At 33.2% G+C, this 23,802-nt stretch overlaps 1 protein-coding gene and 1 non-coding gene across 2 annotated transcripts; one reads left to right on the plus strand and one right to left on the minus strand.

The window, feature by feature from the left end:
• Positions 1-10,836: 10,836 nt before the first annotated feature.
• LOC105763025 (uncharacterized) lies at positions 10,837-11,304 on the minus strand. The gene has a single exon (XM_012581050.1). The coding sequence runs from the start codon at positions 11,302-11,304 to the stop codon at positions 10,837-10,839; it is 468 nt and encodes a 155-aa protein (XP_012436504.1).
• A 4,161-nt stretch (positions 11,305-15,465) lies between these two features.
• Positions 15,466-15,572, plus strand: LOC128042726 (small nucleolar RNA R71). The gene has a single exon (XR_008198239.1). It is a non-coding gene; the product is annotated as a small nucleolar RNA R71 (small nucleolar RNA).
• Positions 15,573-23,802: the final 8,230 nt, after the last annotated feature.

Consider the following 23,802-nt stretch of genomic DNA (forward strand, 5'->3'; position numbering starts at 1 on the left):
GTGAAACCTTTAAATGACAAGTTGAAGGAATTAACTCTATTAGTAAAAACTCTTCAACTCTTATTGAAAATGTTCTCTATGTCAACAGTCTTAAGCATAATCTACTTAGTATTAGGCAATTGTATGATAATGGTCTGAATGTCATTTTTGAGTCTAATAGATGTAAAATAGTTGACATTGTGTCTAATAAGATTATGCTTGTAAGACATAGAATAAGAAATATTTACATGGTGCATTTAGATGATTTACATGATTCACTCATATGCCTTGTTACTAAAAATGAAAATAATTCTTTACTATGACATAGAAAACTAGGACATGCTAGCATGAGTATATTGCATAAACTAAATAATATGACTTAGTAAGACGATTGCCTAAAATTGATTTTGATTTAGATAAAGTTTGTGATGCATGGGTTAAAATCAAGCATAAGAGAATTTCCTTTAAACCTATTAATGATGTATCAACTAGTAGAGTTCTTCAACTAATTCACAGATTTATTTGGTCATATTAGGAGAACTAGCTTGAGTGGGAAACAATATGATTTTGTGCTTGTTGATGACTATTCTATGTTTACTTGAGTTCTTTTCTTAAGTACTAAAGATGAAGCTTTAGAAAAATTCATCATAGTTTCAAAACTGAATCAAAATGAAAAAGGTTACTCTATCAATTATATTAGAAACGAACATGGAACTGAATTTCAAAATCTTGGTTTCGAAAATTTTTGCAACTCAAATGGAATTAGTCATGATTTTTCTACACTTATACCCCTTCAACAAAATGGAGTTGTTGAGAGGAAAAACAAAATTTTAGAAGAAATGGCTAGAACCATGCTTTGTGAAAATAATTTACCAAATTTTTTTTGGGCGGAAGTCATAAACACTGTTTACTATATTGTTAATAGAGTGATAATTAGGTCTATTTTGAAGAAAAATCCATATGAACTTTTCAAAAATAGAAAGCCCAACATTAGCTATTTTCATTCTTTTGGATGCAAGTGTTTTGGTTTAAACAATGAAAAAAAAATCTTGGTAAATTTGATGCAAAAAGTGATGAAGAAGAATTTTTTGGTTACTCTTTAAATTCTTAAACTTTTCAAGTATTGAACAAAAAAACTTTAGTAGTAGAAGAGTCTAATCATGTTATTTTTTATAAATTTAACCTTAAGCCTAGAAAGGATTCTTGTATTGATGGTGGTGATGCATAAATTTTTAATAATAATGATAAAGTGGACAAATCATCAAGTGGGAAGATACAAGAACAAACACAAGATGCTCTAAAGGATCTTGCAATAGAGGAGAGGGAAGTCACTCAACTAAGAGAGTTCAACCATGTGAAGGATGGTAAGATTTTGGGAGATCCATCCAAAGGGGTAACTACTAGATCTTCTCTTAGAAATACTTGTAATTACGTTGCATTTATCTCATGCATTGAGCCTAAAAATATCAAAGAAGTATTAAATGATGATTGGATATTGACAATGCAAGAAAAGTTAAACCAATTTAAAAGAAATAAAGTATGGACCCTAATTGAAAGACCTTGTGATAAATCTACTAAAGGTACTAAATGAGTTTTTAGGAACAAGCTAGATAAGAGTGGTAACATAGTGAGGACCAAGGCTATACTTGTTGCTCAGGGTTACACTCAAAAGGAATGAATAGATTATGATGAAACTTATGCTCCCGTAACTAGGATAGAAGCCATTAGAATTATTTTAGGTTTTGCATGATTTAATGAGTTTAAACTATATCAAATGGATGTTAAAATTTCTTTTCTAAATGGTTTTATAAAAAAAGAAGTGTACGTTGAACAACCACCCGGTTTTGAAGATTCAAAATTTCCAAATTATGTTTTCAAATTTTCAAAAGTCTTATATAGTTTAAAACAAGCTCCTCCTAGAGCTTGGTATGAAATATTATCAAATTTTCTCATTGAAAAATGTTTTTGTAAAGGGAATGTTGGACAACACTTTTTATCAAAAGAAAAGAAAAAGATTTATTAGTAGTTCAAATTTATGTTGATGATATCATTTTTTGTTCTACTAATGATATTCTTTGTCAAGAATTCTCTAAGCTAATGTAAGGTGAATTTGAGATGAGCATGATAGGAGAACTAAATTTATTTTTGGGACTCCGAATCAAGAAAAGAAAGGATGACATCTTCATCAATCAAGCTAAATACACAAAGGAAATGCTTAAGAAGTTTGGCATGGACACTCTCAAACCACAAGCTACTCCTATTAGCTCTTCTATAAAGCTTGACAAAGATGAGGAAGGTAAATGTGTTGATTTAAAGTTATATTGGTCTATGATTGGATATTTTCTTTATCTTACTTCAAATAGACTCGATATCATGTTTAGTGGTTGCTTGTGTGCTAGATTTGAATCATGTCCTAAAGAATCACATTTACAAGCCCTTTTGAGAATCTTTAGATACCTTAGAGACACTCCAAATTTAGGTATTTGGAATTCTAGAGACTCATCTTTTATCTGGCATGCATTCTCGGATGTGGATTTTGGAGGATGCAAACTAGATAGGAAGAGCACGTCCAGTACTTGTCAATTCCTAGACAACATGCTAGTATCGTGATTTTTAAAGAAACAAAATAGTGTTGCATTGTCCACCACCTAAGTATAATATATTTCTGCAGATAGTTGTTGTGCTCAAGTTTTATGGATGAAACACAAACTTATGGACTATGGAATTAATATAGATACCATTCCTATCAAGTGTGACAATACTAGTGCTATTTGTCTCGCTAAAAATCCCATCCAACATTCTAGAACTAAGCATATTGAGATCATGTCCAAAAAAGAGAAATTGTTCTAGAGTATCTTGACACCTTAAATCAATTAGCTGATATTTTTACAAAACTATTAGACAGAGAAAGATTTTGGACACTTAGGAGAGAATTAGGTATTACTACCTTACCTTAATTTTGTGTTCAAATGAATTTTTATACTTTTTTTGTTCTCAAAATGTTTTATGACTTAAATTGATTGCAAAAGTGTCTATGTATGATTTTTATGGCTCCTATATGCAATTAGTTAGGGGGAGTTAATTGTTGCATGATTAATCTATCTTGATCAATATTGTCTAGTATAAAATTTTTGAATGCCTTTGAATGTGCTCAATTAGACCTTAGTTGATGAAAATGTTCAATTTTTTCATACCTCACAATACTATATGTTTCATATGCATCATACTCAATTTTGACATATTCACGCATATGTACTCATTAGCAATTGTTGTTAAGTCATCCTAAGTTAGTATAGAACTTGTTAGAACTTAAAATTCATGTTGGGAAAATTTTCTACACTTTGAAAAATAGTTTCAACATTTGGTATCGATAGTGATACCATTTTATCGATACTTTTTGAAAAATATCGATACTCATTTAAAAATTATCGATACTCGTGGAACCTTTAAGGTACATGCAACATGTTTTTTTTTCGATTGATTCACAAAACCCTAATTTTTTTTCTTTTTCAAAACCATCTCAACCCATTCTTCAAAAACTTCAATTTCTTCATCTTTTTTTTTTAAATCTTGACATAAATCAACCTACACTATCATTTTCTACAAGGATTCTTCAAGTTTGCTCTCCAATTTCACAATTTTAAAGCAATTTCAAGATAAATTTTTTATTTTCCTATTGCAAAAATTGTTGATTTTTTTTTAAATTGTTGATTAGAAGTTGTGTTTTTGGATTGTTTTGGAACATATATATGTGTTTTCATGGAGGAGGTTGCCTAATTTTAACCAAAATCTTACAATTATTCTTTAAACTTATTGCCCACAAAGTGTTCGATAAAATTCCCTAACCAAAATTTTAAGTACTAATAGGGTTACTCTTGTTTAGTTAGTTAGAATGTTGGTTAAGAAACACCATCGGTTCGGGCCTTCATCTTCTTCTAGTGGTCAACCCAATTCTTTTGATGATAGTTTGAGATAACCATGACTTACTATTTTAATCAATAAACGTTAATGTTTCTCGCATCATTGATATCGATTTTTTGGCCAAAATCAATTTTTCGTTTATTCAAACTTTAACCGAATGGTAGTGGATCGATTTTATAAAAAAATTTCAATAACTCATGCTAATATTGTTTGAGCATTTTATTCAAATGCTAGATTCAAACATGATGAATCTGGTGAGACGATGGTTGTTGTAAATTCTTTTCTTATGAATACTCCTATTCTTCTCACTTATAGAAAATTTTGGTGAATTTTTGAAACTTCCTCCCAAGGGTGAGTTTAATAAGAAAGGCTTTACAATCTGGCCTTGAATGTTTAATGCCCGTTTGCATTCGAGCTAGATGTCCATGATCGCATTTTTCATTTTATAATTACATAGATATTACGTCCTATTTCAAAACATGTCATTCTTTGATCTACCAACTATTGGTGGATCGATTCTTTTCATAGCAATAGGCATCCAGATTTGGCTTTAATCTTATTTAATGACATTACCAAATGTATTGGCCAAAGCTCGAGAGTAAGCTCTCTATGCCTTTTGGTACATTCTTTTCATACTTTTTCAAATGTCTTAACATACCCATAAATATCAATCCTCCTTTGGTCATTAAACACGAACCTATTAGCTTTTCTACCCTTCATAGAGCTGGTTTTAAAATGGATCATATTACCAAAAATTGGGTTAAAGATTCCTACCATGTCCTTCAAGAAGATGATAATGAAGAACATGAAGAAGACTATGATGACATTCTTTCATTCCAACAAGACCTTCCACCGGCTTCTTCCTTCGGTCAAACGTCTGCTCAGCCTCTTTCCTACTAAGTGTCTACCATTATCCTTAGCGCCATGACTTCCTTAACTGAGGAGTTTAGGATTTTTAGCACTCGGGTCGATGATGCCTTTAAGCATTTTAATAGTAATTTTAGTGGTCTAGGCTCTAGGATGAAGGAAAATATTTCTTTTCTAATGTCCCAATTCCCTCCTCCTCCACCTCAAGAAGACTAAGATGCATATATTTTATTTTTTTTCATGCATTTAACTGATCTTCATTGCACATTTTCTTATCTTTATGTTAAAACTTAATGTTTATTTTGGTATCTTAATTATAGATACTTGTCGGTTTATTTTATACATCTATGTTAGTTCTTTGGTTTTCCAATTATTTACTCTTTTATTGGATTAACAAAGTCTCTTTCCCAAGCTTTATTTGTTGATATAACAAAAGGGGAGAAGAGAAAAGAAAGGTAAAGTATTGGTATTTGGTTGATTTTATTTATGACTAATCTTTTAATGCCAACATCAAGTGAACATTTTTAATGTCAAATCTTTGTTTCTAAATTTCAAAAAAATCAAGTCATTGATTAAAATTGAACTTTAAAATGGGGAGTAACAAATTCAAAACAAATGTACCAAAACATTATAAAAAAGGGGAGATTGTTGAACTAGCTTTATTTGATAAATTATTTTGATATAACAAACAAAAAAATTTAAATAAAATTTGTTTTTGAACAAAGTATTCAAAGCATGAATAATATTTCAAAACTTCCAAACATCTTAGAAAATGCTTTAAACACTAAGAATATTTTGACAAAGTTCTAAAACTGAATTTAAACTCTTGAACTTAATAAGAATGATTTCATATTAGTTTTAAAGCTACTCTTTACAAGAAGTATCGATGTTTTCCAAAATGTATCGATGCTTGTAATATTTTATTGATACCAAATCGCTCTCTGCTTTTGAATAAAAATTAATCACAAACAATAGGTATTGATACCTTGAGAATTATATCGATACCTTTTTTGCATTCTATTTTTAATGATCTTTCAAAAATGTCAAGTATCAATACCCATAAAATTATTTTGATACCTTTTATCAGGTATTGATAAAATAGTTTTTGGTATTGTTGGAAACTAACCTTAAAGGTCACTGAATCAGGCATTAAATGGCTCTGGCATCGGTACTTGTACAAAAAGTATTGAGACTTTTTATTGCAAGTGAATTTAATGATTTGACATTTTTAACCCCAACAATTTTATTTATTTTCTCAAAAACTACAACAGTTGGAAATGAATTAGAGGGTATAAATACCTTCTTCTAAAGGTCCTACAACAATAAGAAACAATATTCAAGCTTAAAGATCAATCAAAACAACCTTTGTGCCATATATTTTCATACTTTTCTTTCAAACACTTCTGAGCCTTATTTGCATTCTTTTGCTCTAGTGTTTTTCATTATAATTTAGCTTAATTTGCAAACACATTAATCTTGTAAGGATTATTTATTTGTTTGCTTTTTTGTATATCTTTGAGAGGAATTGCATCTTAAGATTTGGGTAGAAATCTTAAAGGAATTATAAGGTTAAACATTGTCCTTAAAGGATGATCAAATTAGTAAATTTGGAAAAATCCTTAGTCATGGAAAGTTAAGGTAGTGGAGTAGGCAATTGGGGCCGAACCACTCTATATCGTTGTATTCATCTTTCTATCTTTTCTCTCTAGCTTTGTATCGTGTGTGAATATGAAGGCGAATGTGCATGTATATATGTCAAATCAAGTAATAAAGTGATTAGTGAGATAGTCTCCACAGAGATTGGAATAGATAAAAATATGGTTGAGTAATTACTATACACTATATTAATTAGGCTTATGGCAAAGTAAACAGAATAATGATTTGAAGTGAAGTATTAATTTATGAAATATAAAAATCAAATAATGAATAAAATGTTGTGGCAATTCTATGAGACAAAGTTGAGAGGATTGATGCTGTTGAATGGGAAGGTTTGACTTACTTGGAATACATCTTAATAGCATAATAATGTCATGGAAAAATCTTGACCAACTTACTGTTCAGAGTATAACTACTACATTATGCTTCTTTTAAGAGCTAGAACTATTGCTATCATTCTAAGTCTTTGTAGTCTACAAGTCTTAAGAACAATACCTAACAATATTCTTCCTCACTCTGTAAAGATCACAACTCTATGTCTAGAGTGCTACGAGTATTAGCTCGAGTACTCGCTTGTATCATTCGATCACGATCCAACTTGTTTAACCTTTTTAGAATTAAATCAAGTCTAAGGATATACTACGCATTCATCCATGTCTAGAGCTTGCATGCATATGTTTAAAATAATCCAAACCAAAAAAAGCAGTAGATCTACTCAAAATATCACCATGATCATCAAGTATATCAAGATAGATCCAATAATTCCAACCCTAAAGGAATTTAGCTCATGGGTTGGGATTTAAAATCCAAAATTAGAATAACATTCAACATCATCACAAACAATATAGAAATCATATGAATCAATTAACAAAATGAAGGTAACACTGCAGAAAGCTTTGGCCACTCCAGCTTTCACTTCGGCGCTACTGAATTGTGCAGGACCAAAGGCTGATTGCTTGTCCCTTCCTTGCATCTTGGCTTTCCTTTTAAACTGCTACCCTCTCCATTTTCTTTAGATTTTTTTCACGATTTTTTTGGAGAGAAAACTTCTCTCCCAAAATCCTCGTCTAAAACCCTCTTTTCTTTCTTTTCTTTTTCCTCTTTTATAGGGTAGGTCACCCTTCCTCAGCACACACTTTTCTCCCTCTTTTCAGGTGGATTTATCTGGTACACGTCCAATTGGATAAGAGTCATAAGGACTTAGTGCTGCGTTAGCATTTTCCTGGAATTTTCATTGTATTTGTGTTGGCAATCCATCCAACCTTTTGCCATGGAAATATTTCACTTCCTTCTTCTCTTCCTCCTTTTTATTCTTTTCATCATCTTTCTTGCATTTGTTGCATACAACAACCAATTCCCTTCTTCCCAATAGTAAAAGTAACATGAAATGACATTTAATGCACAATCCAAGCGTTATTATGCAATGTTCTAAAAAAACATAAAAATGCAAATATATCTACTTAAGTACATGAATTTCATCAAGCTTAGAGGTTCGAAATATAACTCTTTTCAAGAGTTATCACACCCCCAAGCAGAATATGTATGAATGCATGAATGCACGACTTTGCCATAACTACACAATTGCCTCTTGTATTTCTAAACCAAACAAAACATATTTTATACCTCCATTCTCAGCAGTCTCCTGTCTAGAAAAAATTGGTTCAAATTTTATAGGTTTTTTTAACATATGAAGTGTAGAAAATGTTACCTAAAAATACAAGTTCCTAAATGTTCATGCAATTCTGAATATAGTAAGCACCTCATAATCTACTTAGTTTATCTTCCACTAAACTCCATTTTTCTTCTCATAATTATTTTGTCATTGCATTATATAAAAGTTTTTTTCTAGGGAATTCATTTTGTCACATGATTTCTTTACTTGAGAATCTCAGTGGAGCATACACTAGGTTGCCAGGTATTACATCATGCCATAATTTGAATGAAATTCACTCATGAAGCTAAGGCTTTTGATTAAAAGGATGGATGGAGCAAACTACCCCTTAGCTATTCAACCTACTACTACTACTGCTGCTGCTGCTGCTATAGTGGAGTGCGCCCAAATTCTTTTTTTTTTCTCACTTTTATTTGACATTGCTTTTCTGATCAATAATAAAATGGAGCAAATAAAATATTATTGGCCTACTCAACAATTTCAAATATTGGAGGGCTTTATAGTGTCCTTTTACATTTTATTTTATTTATTCATTTACCCTCAGCTTTCTGTGGTATTTATTATTACACAATGCTAATTTACTGATCTTAGTTTCAAGACTTGTAAGTGTATTAAAAGAAACCTAATATAGAATAATTTGGAGTATACTTAGGTCATTCTAATTTTAGGCATCAATTTCCACACGACTATCCTAAGCTAAACATACATAATCAACTATCACAATTTTCACAATTTGAAGAGTTATTATCCTCATCGAACATCATAGATAACAATATACTGCTCATGGTCTAACAGTCATTTAGCATTTGTATGTCATGGCAAAATGAGTGACAAAATGATCTAATATTCAAACAAAATATCTCATTCATGCAATATGTGCAACACACCCCCAAACCTAAGAGATACATTATTCTTCATGCATAATCAGAGACAAAATTTCACTTATGCAAAAACAAATAGATATGTAGAAAAAGCAATGGAAACAAATATGAATGCATGTAAAAATGAAAAATATGCAATTGAAAAAAAAGGTTGGAAAGGATTTGTGTTACTTTAGTTGGGTCGAGTGGATTTTTTGGCAGCGTGCTTGTAGCGCTGCTTTCATTTGATTTGATTGATTGGCACCTCATCATCATCATCATCATCTGATTTCATGAGATCATCTATCAATTGATTAATCTCATGATCTTTCTCCAATATGGGTGCAGTGGTTTGAGATGCAGTAGTAGGTTCCTGTGGTGCAGAAGTTTGATTCATGTTATCTGCTTCTTTATCTGATTCTATTTTCACCAATTTTGTTTTCTCTTCCCCTCTATTTCTTTGTTCATCTTTTTTTGTAGTAGCTGGATGTGTGGTAGTGTCCGTCACAACGAATTCAACTTCATCCTCATCTTCATCCTCTTGATTCGATAAAACTTTTTGGGAAAAGTAAGGAATACAGGCATGGGCATGGTAAGGTTTTTCTGAAGACATTTCTTGATGGCATTATCCCTTCTTCTGACCTAGCTCCAAAATAAAGCCATTTCATCTTGAGCCCTTCTTAGATCAGTAGTCGTGCTTAGTTTTTGCTTCTCTATCAAACGAAACTATTGTTTCAACATCTCAAGAGCACCGAACACTTGCTGCTTGAAATCATTGTGAGATGTGGATGGAGTGGCATGAGTACCAACAAGTGGAGAAGAGGTTGATGTAGAGCTAGGATGCCAATGGCACTTCTTCTCTAAAAAATCTCATGGAAATCTTTTTGGAGATGGTCATTTGTTAGGGATTTTGTCTTCATTTGCTTGGATAAGGACATTGACTCGTTGACAAAGTGCAGTAATGAGAGATGGAAAATTTAGAGTGCTAGCATTCTTTTGTGCGCAATGATGAACGTCTCTTGCAATGAGGCTTCAAAGAAACATGGTCGATGGTGTAGTAATCATTTTGAGAAATTATCCATTTAGTCCCTTCTATGCATAAATCCTCAAGAACTTGATTGAGTTCTTCTGTTTTTATTGTCTTGACAAATTGATAATGTTCATTAGGGCCTTCAGGTAAACCATATTACGCGTTGATAGAGCATTCATCGAATAACACCGTAGCACCGCATACAGTGACGAAAGCATTATTTTTTAGAGGTTAAATGGGCATAAAATTCCTTCAGAACTTTCGTGAGAACATCGTTACAATGAAGGAAAAAGAGTTGCCATCTATGTTTCTATACCACGGAAGAAACTGCTTCAATGTATCCCATAAAGTTTGCGTCTTGAAAAAGAAAGCCTTTTTCCATAGTAAAGGGTCGCTTTGCTGAAAAATGTGCTTGGAGGCATAGAGGTTGATGGAGATGGCATACATCGAGCCATTTGAGAAGAAATAGTAACTGTAAAAAGAAAAAGTTAAGACCTTTACAGTTATGGAGGAAAAAAATGAAAATGGTGAAAAAGAAGAAACTGAAAATAACTTGGAGAAAGAAAATGAATCAACTAGGGTAAAAATGAGAGATAATATAGTGGTGATGTGGAGGATAAGATTAGCTTGAAATTATGGCCTGACACGGTAAAGTAAGTATTAGGCGGGAAAAGAAAAAATAATATAAAAATGAAGCTAATTTTTTTTGCAAGTATGCTAAGTGGGCTAACTATTACAAAGCCTGGGCCAAAATCTACCTGCAACAGAAGAAAGAAATAAAAATTAATTAAACCAATAAAAGAAAGAAATCAAAAGCAAATTAATTAAATAAAATCAAGAAAAAGAAAACTCTATGCAGTTCGAAGAGCAATGGAATGTTTATCACGAAGTATGAGAGCACCCCAATAGTGCTTCAAAAGTTGGCCATTGACTTTGAAATTAAAGTCAGTCTTGCCATCTTTGACTTCTACAGCTCTATGAGGGTAAACATGCACTATCTCAAATGGGCCAGACCAACGAGACTTCAATTTGCCAGGAAAAAAATTTAGCCTGGAATTGAATAACAACACTAGTTGTCTAGGTTCAAATGGCCGTGGCAAAATCTTCTTATCATGCCATCGTTTTGTCTTTTCTTTGTATAGTTTGGCATTCTCATAAGCTTGAGCTTTGAATTCCTTTATCTCATTTAACTCCAGTAGTTGGTTATTTCCAGCATTAATCCAATCCATGTTCAATTTCTTAATTGCCCAAAATGCCTTATGTTCAAGTTCAACAGGCAAATGGCAAGGCTTCCCATAGACGATCTTGAAAGGTGACATTCCTAATGGTGTCTTGTATGCAATACAATATGCCCACAAAGCTTCATCCAATTTGGATGTCCAATATTTGCGAGTAGGATTGCCCACTTTCTCCAAAATCTACTTAATTTCTCTATTCGAGACCTGAGCTTGTCTATATGTCTGGGGATGATATGCCGTAGAAATTTTATATTTATCCCCATATCTATTCAAGGTAGTAGCAATTAATTTACAGTCAAAATGAGAGCCTTTATCATTAATAAGGGCACGAGAAGTACCAAACCCGGTGAAAATATTCTTATGCAGGAACTTTAATACCGATTAGAGATGTAATCTACATTTACAAGAATCTATATATTGCCCTAAGAGGGTGGAAATGGACCCATAAAGTCGATTACCCACACATGAAAGAATTCAACTTATAGAATATTTTGCAATGGCATTTCATACCTCTTTGATAAGTTCCCATTTCATTGATAATGATTGCAAGCTTGGAAAAATTCATGTGCATCTTTAAAAGCAAGATTGCATTCCCCCAAAATGTCCTTCATATGGTGCTAAATGTTAGTGGTGTAAAACACTTTGAATCTTGTCATCCTAAACACACCTCCAAATTATTTGATCTGCATAATTTTTGACTAAAAATGACTCATCCTAATAATATTGCTTAGCATCATGGATAAATTTCCTTTGTCTTTGATTATTGAGCTCAGGTGGCAGCAATCCATTTACTAAGAAATTGACAATATCGACATACCAAGGTAATGTCGTGGCAACCAACAGTTGCTCATATGAAAAATTCTCCTTAATGAGTTGAGTATTGTCGTCTTCATTTCCTGCTTCAAGTGTTAACAAGAGGTCAGCCACTTGATTCCCTGTGTCTTTCCTATCTCGAATTTCTAGATTAAATTCTTGTAGCAGAAATATCCACCGGATTAATCTTGGTTTGGCGTCTTTCTATATAAAATGTAACATTGGTGCCAACTAAATGGGATCTGAATTTGTCAAATGCAAATACAACAACCAATAGTTCATTCTCAGTAATGGTGTAGTTCAACTGCGTGTCTGTTAGCGTCCAACTTGTATATTAGATGGCATGAAACACTTTATCCTTCCTTTGCCTAAGCACCGCTCCTACAGTGAAATCATTGCTACCACACATAAATTCAAAAGGTAATGTCCACTCTGGTGATATGACAATCGATGCTGTTATCCATTGCTTTTTTAATTCCTTAAATGCTTGCACATAAGGCTCATGAAAATTGAAAACTCTATTATGTTCTAACAATGCACATAGGGGTTTGGATATTTTCGAAAAATCCTTAATAAATCGTCTATAAAATCCTACATGGCTAAGGAAACTTTGAATACCTTTAACTATAATGGGTGGTGGTAATTTCTCAATAACCTCAATCTTCGCTTTGTCAATAATGCCTTTACAGACCATGAAATGATATTTTTTCGAATTCAGATCAAGGTTAGTCTCTTCACACCGACAAAGAACTAGCTCCAGGTTTTTTAAAAAACCTTCAAAAGTATCACCAAAAACCAAGAAGTCATCCATAAAAACTTCCAAAAATTTCTCCACCAGGTTTAAAAATATTGCCATCATACAATGTTGAAATGTTGTAGGGGCATTGCACAATCCAAACGACATTCGTATGAAAGCGAAGGTTCCATAAGGACACGTGAACGTAGTCTTTTCTTGGTCAGTAGGAGCTATGGTAATCTGGTTATACCCCAAATAACCATCTAAAAAGTAGTAAAAGGGTTTTCCTGCTAATCTATTTAACATTTGATCGATGACTGACAAAGGAAAATGATCCTTCTTGGTTGCTTTGTTGAGCTTCTGATAGTCCATGCAAACTCTCCATCCCATAACAGTACGAGTTGGAATGAGTTCATTGTTACAATTGCTAGCCACAGTAACACACCCTTTCTTGGGTGCACATTGAACAGGGCTCACACACGAATTATCAGAAATATGATAGATTATTCCAGCATCGAGCTATTTGATGATCTCTTTTTAACGACTTCTTTTATAATGGGGTTCAGTCTTTTCTGCTGCTCAATAGAATTGTCATGACAATCCTCCAGTAAAATCTTATGCATGCAAATGGTCAGACTGATTCCATTAATATCCAGGATTTTCCACCCCAATGCCTTCTTTGATCTCTTTAAAACTTCTAGCAGTTGAGCCTCTTGATAAGATGTTAATTCTGCAGAGATAACTATTGGCAATGTGTTATTGTCTCCCAAGTAGGCATACTTTAAATGTAATGGCAAAGGTTTCAACTTCAAAGTAGAAGGGTCTTCTATAGAAGGTCGAGGAGGTTTAAAAGAACACTTTGATAAATTTAAAGATTCAAAACTCATTTGTGCTCCATTTTCAGTTTGCTTAACCTCCAGCAGTTCACTAAGTTCTGCAATCAGTTCCTCTTCATTCAACTCAATTGAGTTTGCTTAATTATCAGAATTGTTGTGACAAAATTTTTCCAATTCTTCCTTCATTGTTGTGTCAATAATCCCAATAGCGTAACAATCTTCATCTGTATCTGCACACTTCATGACATCAAAAACATTAAAAGTTATCTGTTGGTTATTAACTCCCATTGTTAATTCACTTTTCTGTACGTTAATTAATGTTCTACCAATGGCTAGAAAAGGTCTTCTAAGAATAAGTGGTACCTCTTTATCAACTTTACATTCCAGAATAATTAAATCTACTAGAAAAATAAATTTGTCAACTCTTACCAACACATATTCAATATTACCTTTCAGATGTGCATAAGAATGATCAACTAACTGTAGCGTGACAGTTGTAGGTCTCACCTTCCCAATTCCTAATTTCCTGAAAATAGACACATACATTAAATTTATGCTTGAACCTAAATCACATAATGCCTTGCCTACATAATGATTCCCAATTGAGCAAGGAATAGTAGAAATCCTTGGGTCCTTCAATTTTGGTGGCAATTTGTTCATCAATATTGCTGTGCACCTTTCAGCGAGAGCAACAGTTTCAAATGCCCTTAGTCTGCGCTTCTTTAACAATATGTCCTTCATGAACTTTACGTATTTGGGCATTTGGCCCAATGCTCCCACTAGTGGTATGATGATATGAATTTGCTTTAGGACATCCAAGAATTTTTTAAATTGAAAATCTTGTTTCGACTTTTAGAATTGCTGAGGAAAAGGTGGCACTGGCCTTCCTTCAACTTGTTGAGGTTGTTTTGCCATGACATTCTTATTGGCAACACGAGCTGATTTTGCTTCAAAAAATTTTTGTTTTCTCTTCTCAATTGTAGATTGCTCCACTACTGGTTAGGAATTTGCCCTATTTGTGAAATTTGTGCTAACTTCTTCAACAATAGCATCATTAACAACTTTAGGTAATTGAGTACCACTTTTGAGTGTAATGGCCTTCCAATGTTCCTTCCCTTGAGATCTAAAATTTTTAGTGTCACTCGAAAATCTTTTTTGTGGTCTTCAGCTTAATGCATTGACAATTTGCCCCACTTAGTTTTTTAAAGCTCTTAAAGATGCAGCTTGAGTCTGTATTACATCGTTGTTCTTAGTCATGTATTCCTTCAATAGAGTTTCCATAGATGAAGATGATAATGAAATTTGCTAAACATTTTGCCCTAGCATAGGTTGATTGTATACAGGTGGTGCACTTATGACATTCTGTCGAACAACATTACTGGAATTTCCCACTCGATTATTCCAACTGAAATTAGGATGTTGTTTCCATCCAAGTTTGTTTGTATTGCAATATGGGTTATTGTTTCAATTGAAATTTCCTATGTAACATATTGAAGCTGGGTTCAATGGGCATTCATCAAAAACATGATCTTCCCCACAATAAACACATGTTAATTTTGCTACTTAATTTCCTACACTACAGTTGATCTCTTCAATGTTTTAATCATATTAGTTAGGGATGATACCTGAGTAGTTAATGAAGTGATTGCATCAAGCTCGATAGCTCTAGGAACTCTTCTACTAGTAGCCACTCTTATAGTTAGATATTGATAATTATTATTAGCTATCCTTTCCAGAATTTCATATGCCTCATTATACAGTTTATCAAGCAAAGTCCCATTAGCAGATGTATTAACTACCATTTATGTATGTGAATTTAGTCCATCATAATGCATTTTAATTTGCGTCCAATGTTGGAAACCATGCATCAGGCATTTTCTAATCAATTCCTTGAATAGCTCTCAAGCTTCATACAATGTCTCATCTTCAGATAGCCTAAAAGATGTAATATCGTTCCTCAATTTGGCGTTTTTGTTTGGAAGGTTGTATTGCAACAAAAACCTTTGAAAAAGTTCATTCCAAGATGTCACTGTTCCTGACGACAAAGCATTCAACCATGCTTTGGCACGATCTCGCAATGAATAAGAAAATAGCTTGAGTCACAGGGCATCTCCAAGAACAGCCTACTACTTAAATGAATCACAGACCTCCAAAAAGATTCTTAAATGTAGTTACCGATCTTCAGTAGGTAATCTATTGAACTGTCCTACTATTTGTAGCATTTGAAAATCACTAGTTTCAACTCGAAATACTGAGCTTGAATATGTAGCCTGACAATCTCTGGATTCAAATCATCTAAGATTGGCACTATATGTTCTCTAATGGGCCTGTCTCTATCATCTATCACACAAGGAATATCAAGATCCCTACCATTTGGATGTAATAGATCTCTGCCTGGATCATTTCTAATCCTTGCCATTCATCGCAATTGTTTTCTCCTTCTTCTCAAGGTTATTTTAATTTCAGGATCAAAATAATACTCTTCCTACTCAGGAATACCTCTACTCATAAACTAGCAATCAACCTGACAAAACAAATAAAAAACAACTAAGTAAGCTAAAATTAAATATATAATATCAAACCAAAATTCAGTAATTTTTTCGATACCTAGCAACGACGACAAAAACTTGTCGCGTGTGAATATGCAATGCGAATGTGTAAGTATACACGTCGAATCAAGTAATAAAGTGATAAGTGAGATCGTATCCATAGGGATCGGAATAGGTAAAAATGTGTTTGAGTTATTACTATAAACTATATTAATTAGGCTTATGGAAAAGTAAACAAAATAGTGATTTGAAGTGAATCATTAATTTATGAAATATAAAAATCAAATAATGAATAAAATGTTGTGAAAATTCTACGAGACAAAGTTGAGAGGATTGATGTTGTTGAATAGGAAGGTTGGAATTACTTGGATTATATCTTAATAACATAATAATTTCATGGAAAAATCTTTATCAAATTACTGTTCAGAGTATAACTACTGCATTCTACTTCTTTTGAGAGCTAGAACTAAAGTTATCATTCTAAGTCTTTGTACGTCTACAAGTCTTAAGAACAATACCTAACAATATTATTCCTCACTTTGTACAGATCACAACTCTACGTTTTGAGTGCTACGAGTATTCGCTCGAGTACTCGCTTGTATCATTCGATCATGATCCAACTTGTGTAACCTTTTTAGAATTAAATCAAGTCTAGGGATATACCATGCATTCATCTATGTCTAGAGCTTGCATGTATATGTTTAAAATGATCCAAATTAAATAAAATAATAAATCTACTCAAAATATCACCATGATCATCAAATATATCAAGATAGATCTAGTAATTCCTACCCTAAAGGAAATGAGCTCATGGGTTGGGATTTAAAATCCAAAATCAGAATAACATTTAGTATCATTACTAACAGTATAGAAACCACAGAAATCAATTAACAAAATAAAGGTAGAACTGCAAGAAGCTTACACCACTCCAGCTTACACTTCAACACTACTAAATTGTTCAAAACCCAAGGCTGATTGCTCTTCCCTTCCTTGCATCTCTGCTTTCCTCTTAAGCTGCTACCCTCTCCATTTTCTCTAGATTTTTCTCACGAGTTTTCTGGAGAGAAAACTGCTTTCGCAAAATCCCCGTCCAAAATCCTCCTTTCTTTCTTTTCTCTTTCCTCTTTTATAGGGTAGGTCCCACTCTCTTAGCATACACTTTTCTCCCTCTTTTTTAGGTGGATTTATCTGGTACACGTCCAGTTGGCTGAGAGTCACAAGGACTAAGTGCTGCGTCAGCATTTCTATGGAATTGCCATGGCAGTTGTGTTGGCAATCCATCCAACCTTTTGCCATGGCAATATTTCACTTCCTTCATTCTCTTCCTCATTTTTCTCCTTTTCTTCATCCTTCCTGTACCTGTTGCATACAACAGCCAATTCCCTTCTTCCCAACAAATGACATTGAAGGAACAATCCAAGCGTTATTATGCAATGTTCTAAAAATAACCTAAAAATGAAAATATATCTACTTAAGTACAAACATTTAATCAAGCTTAAAGGCTCAAAAGATAACTATTTTCAAGAGTTATCACACCCCCAAACCTGATTTCTTGCTTATTCTCAAGCAAAATATGTATGAATGCATGAATGCATGAATTTTCCATAACTATACAATTGCCTCTTGTACTTGTAAACAAAACGAAACATATTTTATACCTCCATTCTTAGTAGTCTTCTGTCTAAAAAATTTGGTTCAGATTTTATAGGTTTGTTTAACATACGAAGTGCAAAAAATGTTAACGAAAAATACAAGTTCCTAAATATTCATGCAATTTTTACTATAGCAAGCACCTCCTAATGTACTTAGTTTATCTATCCATTAAACTAAAATTTTCTTTTCATACTTATTCTATCATTGTATTATATAAATTTTTTTCTAGAGAATTCATCTTGTCACATGATTTCTTTACTTGACAATCTTAATGGAGCATACACTAGATTGCCAGGTATTACATCATGCCACAATTTGAATGTAATTTACTAATGAAGCTAAGGCTTTTGACTAAAATGATGGATGGAGCAAACAACTACCGCCTTAGCTACTCAGCCTACTACTACTACTACTACTACTACTACTACTACTACTACTACTACAGTGCAGTGCCCCCAAACTCTTTTTTTTTCTCACTCTTATTTGATATTGCTTTTCTGATCAATAATACAATAGAGAAAATAGAGTATTACTGGCCTACTCAGCAATTTCAAATATTGGAGTGCTTTCTTGTAACTGCCCAATTTTTAGTGGTGACGGAATAGTGGTTTCAGGACCACAATTTTTTGTTGTATCGACTCGTAAATATTATTTTTAGAATATTTATAAAGTCATTATAGCCGTATCAAAATTTGGTTTAGAAATATTAACATTTATATAGTTAATTAAAAGAAAAGGATTAAATTAAAAAAATAGTGAAAATTTTGGTAAGTCTTGAATTCCATAGGTTTAATAGCTTAATTTTTAAACAAGAAAGGGAATAAATGATAATTATCCCATTTAATTATTAATGGACCATAATGGGGTTTTAAATTTTTTTAAAGGTTTTAATTAAGGGTAATTGATGGTAAATAAATTAATGTTTAATAAAACAAAAGTTAAAATTATCATCTTTTTCATCTTCTTGTTGAAACCCAAAGCAATTTTCACCATTTTTGGATGCTTTGCAATCAGTTAAGCTTAGAAGCTTGCATGTAAGCCTTCGTTTTTGGTTCTATTAAAAATTTTGGAATTTTCCATTGATAAATATTGAATGTTCTTGATGAATATCATGTATTTTGGAGTTTTGATAATGATATTTGATGAATTTATAAAGTGATTTTTGTTAGATTTTGATTTTAGGATTAAATTGTGAAAATGTCAAAAATTAAGGTTTAATAGTGAATTTAGTGATTATTAGGGACTATTTAAGGGTCTAGTATTTTGAATAAAATATTTATTTGAGAAAATTGATTAATTTGATGAATTTTGAGTTAAGGGACTAAATCACAAAATGGTAAAAGTTTGGGGTAATTGTGTTTTAAAATAGGTATTAGTTGTAAAATGGTTTGGAAATCAAAATATATGCTAATAAATAAAGAATTTTACAGTTTAGATCAAAATTCCGTAAATACTCATTGAAAAGGACAAATAACAGAATAGTCCTTGAACTTCTACAGTGACTACAATTTAGTCCAGTAAATTTGTTTAGTTAAAATTTAATATTTGTATTAATTTTTTATTGCTATTATATATATTCTATTTGTTGGAAATAAATTATTGATTACATTATAATATTGAATATTATATTCGGTTTGAATCCAACGCGGGATTTGAGTACATTCGTGTTTGGTGTATAACGAGAGCTTGGAGTGGAGATGGTATTGGAGAGAGATATCGGCATATTACCCAAGTAAACCAAGGTTCAATATTTTTTGCGAACTCTCATGTTATACTTTCTGTTTGGCATGATTCGTGTGGATCAACTTTTTCGAGCTTCTGTTTAGCTCTTTTGAGCTTCTGTTGACGATGTACTCTTACCTGTAAGTCTTTCTTTGAATGAAAAATCTTAGTAAGGTAATTTGTTTAATGAATTTGAAAGATCGGTTATTTATTTCATATTGATTCGAATACGGATATATTTATCGATTGAATTTTTGAATGACAGGGAGTTCTATTGGATGATTATTATTTGAATTATTATAGTTAGTTCGGTCAGATTTATCGTTTAACTCGTCAAACTTACTAAGCTTCATTAAGCTTACTTGTGTTGTTTAATGTTATTGTAGATTCTCGGAAGGTTGGACAATCGGATCGGCACTCAAGTCACATTATCCAACTTATCTCGATAGTTTTTGAAATGTTTAATTCTTATTATATGTCATGTATAGGCTCTTGGGCGGTTTTGGTTAATGTTAGGCTTATGTAAATGTTATAAATGAAATTTTGTGCAAATAACCAACTTACATATTATATGAGAATGAGGTATAGTTGTTATGCTAGTATGTACGGTATATATATAATTGAATTGTTGTGATTGTGGTACCTTTGATAGGTATTTTGATTAAGTATTGCATGAGTGATTTGTTGAATTGAATCAATGTTTATTTTGTTGTAAAATTTTATATACTTGTGGTACCAATGAGGGTACATTGGTTAGGCACTTATTAAGTTGGTTTTTATGTGTTTTGGGCTAAATTAATGTCATTTTGAATTGGTATTTTAGTCGGTATTTGAGTTTCTTAAGGTCCAAACAATTTGAAATGGCATACTTGTATTTTAAAGTTTATTTTGGGACCACAAGGCCTGAAACACAAACGTGTGAGGTCATTTCGAAGGGTACACGACCTGGCACATGGGCGTGTGGCTTGGCCATGTGACCTAAGTCAGAGAGTTGCACGAGCATAGGCACGAGTTGAGATAGGGCTGTGTGTCCCTATATCGAATGTCCACACTGCCTGAGACACAGGTGTGTGTCGTAGCTGTGTGACTCACATGGCCTAGCCCCACAATCGTGTGACCCCTATAGTTTAAAATTTTCAAACTTTTCCTAAAATTTCCAAATGTTTTCGATTTAGTCCTGGATTGTTTCTATGGTATTTTTAAGTGCTTGAGGGCTCGATTAAGGGGTATTATGAATGTATTTGAATGAAATTTGATTATGTTTGTATTAATGTATGATTTGAATAATTTAGTATTTCGCTTGTTCCGTAATGCTCCGTGACCCTTTTTCGGTGACGGATACGGGTTAAGGGTGTGGAATGTAGCGTGTGGAATGTCTAGAATTACATGCTATATAAATTTACGATAGTGTGATGTGTGTGATCTGATCTAACCTTCGTTTTCTTATAGATTGTAAAGATGTCAGACGGATTTGATCGTGCTAACAATAATGAGGTTAACAGTAACGTATCGAATTCTGATCATGGGAGGAGTAGTAATGTTCCTATTCCTCTGGCTCATGAACACGAGCTTAAAAATATGTTCCTTTGATATATGAACCAGTGGTTCAGTGAGTTTATGCAAATGAAAAATCTGGCTCAACGACTTCCACCCTTATTGTACCCCCTATTATACCACCTAGTGTACCTCCAGTTGCACCTCTACCTCCTTTAGTGATTGAACCTAGTCGACATATTCAGATTGAGAAACTCAGAAAGTGTGGTGTTGAAGAATTTTGGGGTAGATCAAAGGATGATCTGGTTAAAATTGAGTACTAGCTTTAAAATATCTTACAGGTTTTCGAAGAAATGGCTTGTTCTCTTGATGACTTTCTTAGATGTGTCGTTTCGTTACTAAAAGAGGAAGCGTATAGTTGGTGGTTTACGATTGTAGTTGTGGTACCTAGAGAGAAATTTTTTTGTGAATTCTATCAGACCGAGTTTAAAAAGAAGTATGTCGAGAAAAGATATCTAGATAAGAAAAAGAGAGAATTTCTTGAGTTACGTTAGGGAAATAGGTCAGTAGCTGGATACGAGAGAGATTTGTGTACCTTAGTAAATATGCCTGAGAAATTGTGCCTACCGAAGAAGAGATGTGTATCCGATTTGAAGATGGCCTGAATGATGAAATCCAAATGATGATTGAAGGTAATGAAATACGAGAATTTTTTTTCTTGTCTGATCCTGCACAGAAAATGGAAGAAGTGTATAACCGCAAATTACAACGGGATAGACGGATTGGAGAATTTCACAAGAGAGGTTCTTCCAAGTCGTTTTCTGCATCACCGCTGAAAAAGATGATTTTAGCTGAGCTACCTCAGTGTCTGAGCATCCGAACAAAAACAAGACGATTCAGCTTAATTTTAGAGTATCTACTAAACCAGCTAATAGTGTGGGAAGTTTACGAAATACTCAGAAGCCCAATGTTAGATATTGTGGGAAATATCATCTTGGCGAGTGTAGAGGTATATCGTGAGCTTGTTATAGATGTGGATCGACTGATCATTTTATTTGGAATTGCCCTAAATAGCCAAAAGAGGATGGAGATCAGAAAGAAAAACAAATGTCTACCTCTCAGAAAAGTAGATGTCCGGGTCAGAATAGTGCTACCGGGACTACTCGTACGAGAATGAAAAACACTATCATTCGATTAAAGGCTAGAGCACCTGCTCGCACCTACGCCATTCGAGCTAGGGAGAAAGCTACCGCTCCTAATGTGATTGCTGGTATATTCTATCTCCTAATGTGATACTCGTGGGTAGGAAAAATAGCGGAATAGTCCTTGAACTTCTGCAACGACTACAATTCAGTCCAGGTAAGTTCATAAGGTTAAAATTTAACATTTGTATTAATTGGTGATTGATATTATATATATTCTATTGTTGGAAATAAATTATTGATTGAATTTTATTATTGAATTTGATATTCGGTTTGAATCGAATGTGGGATTTGAGTACATTCGTGTTTGGTGTATGACTGGGGTTTGGAGTGGAGATGGGATTGGAGGGAGATACCGACATATTACCCACGTAAACCGAGGTTCAGCATTTCTTGCAAACTCTTGTGTTATACTTTCTATTTGGTGTGATACGGGTGGATCAGCTCTTTTGAGCTTCTTTTCAGCACTTTCGAGCTTCTGTTGACGATGTAATCTTACACGTAAGTCGTTCTTTGAATGAAAAGTCTTGGTAAGGTAATTTGTTTAATGAATTTGAAAGATATGTTATTTATTTCATATTCATTTGAATACGAATGTATTTATCGATTGAATTTGTCAATGGCAGGGAGTTCTATTGGATGATTATTATTTGACTTATTATAGTTAGTTCGGTAAGATTTATCGTTTCACTCGTTAAACTTACTAAGCTTATTTAAGTTTAGTTTTTTTTGTTTAATGTTATTGTAGATTCTTAGAAGGTTGGACGATCAGATCGGCATTCAAGTTACACTATCCAGCTTATCTCGGTAGTTTTTGAAATGTTTAATTTAGATTATATGGCATGTATAGGCTCTTGTGCGGTTCTGGTTAATGTTAGGCTTATGTAAATGTTATAAATGATATTTTGTGCAAATAAAAAACCTACATATTATATGAGAATGAGGTATAGTTGTTATGCTAGTATGTATGGTATGTATATAATTTAATTGTTACGATTGTGGTACCTTTGATAGGTATTTTGATTAAGTATTGCATGAGTGAATAGATGAATTGAATCAATGTTTATTTTGTTGTAAAATTTTATATACTTGTGGCACTAATAAGGGTACATTGGGTAGGTACTTATTAGGTTGGTTTTGATGTCTTTTTGGCTCAATTAATGTCATTTTGAATTGGTATTTTAGTTGGTATTTGAGTTTCTTAAGTTCCAAGCAATTTGAAATGGTAAACTTGTTTTTTAAGGTTCTTTTTGGGACCACGCGGCTTGAGAAACGGGCGTGTGTGACACACGACCGTGTGTCCCTTGTTTGTTCAAGGCATATAAGTCAGAGAGTTACACGACCTAGCACACGGCCTAGCACATGTGTGTGTGAGGTCATTTCAAGGGTACACAGCCTGGTACACGGGCGTGTGGCTTGACCATGTGACCCAAGTCAGAGAGTTACACGGGCATGGACACAGGCTGAGACACTGCCGTGTGTCCCTATTTCTAGTGTCCACATGACCTGAGACACGGGCATGTGTCTCTGCCGTGTGAGTCACACGACCATGTGACCCCTGTAGTCTAAATTTT

The sequence above is a fragment of the Gossypium raimondii genome, chromosome 7 (genome assembly GCF_025698545.1).
Source record: "Gossypium raimondii isolate GPD5lz chromosome 7, ASM2569854v1, whole genome shotgun sequence".
NCBI classification, from domain to species: Eukaryota; Viridiplantae; Streptophyta; class Magnoliopsida; order Malvales; family Malvaceae; genus Gossypium; species Gossypium raimondii.

What these genes read in the sequence shown, in the direction of transcription:
- LOC105763025 (XM_012581050.1), bottom strand. Translation starts at nt 11,304, where the DNA reads ATGTCACCTTTCAAGATCGTCTATGGGAAGCCTTGCCATTTGCCTGTT.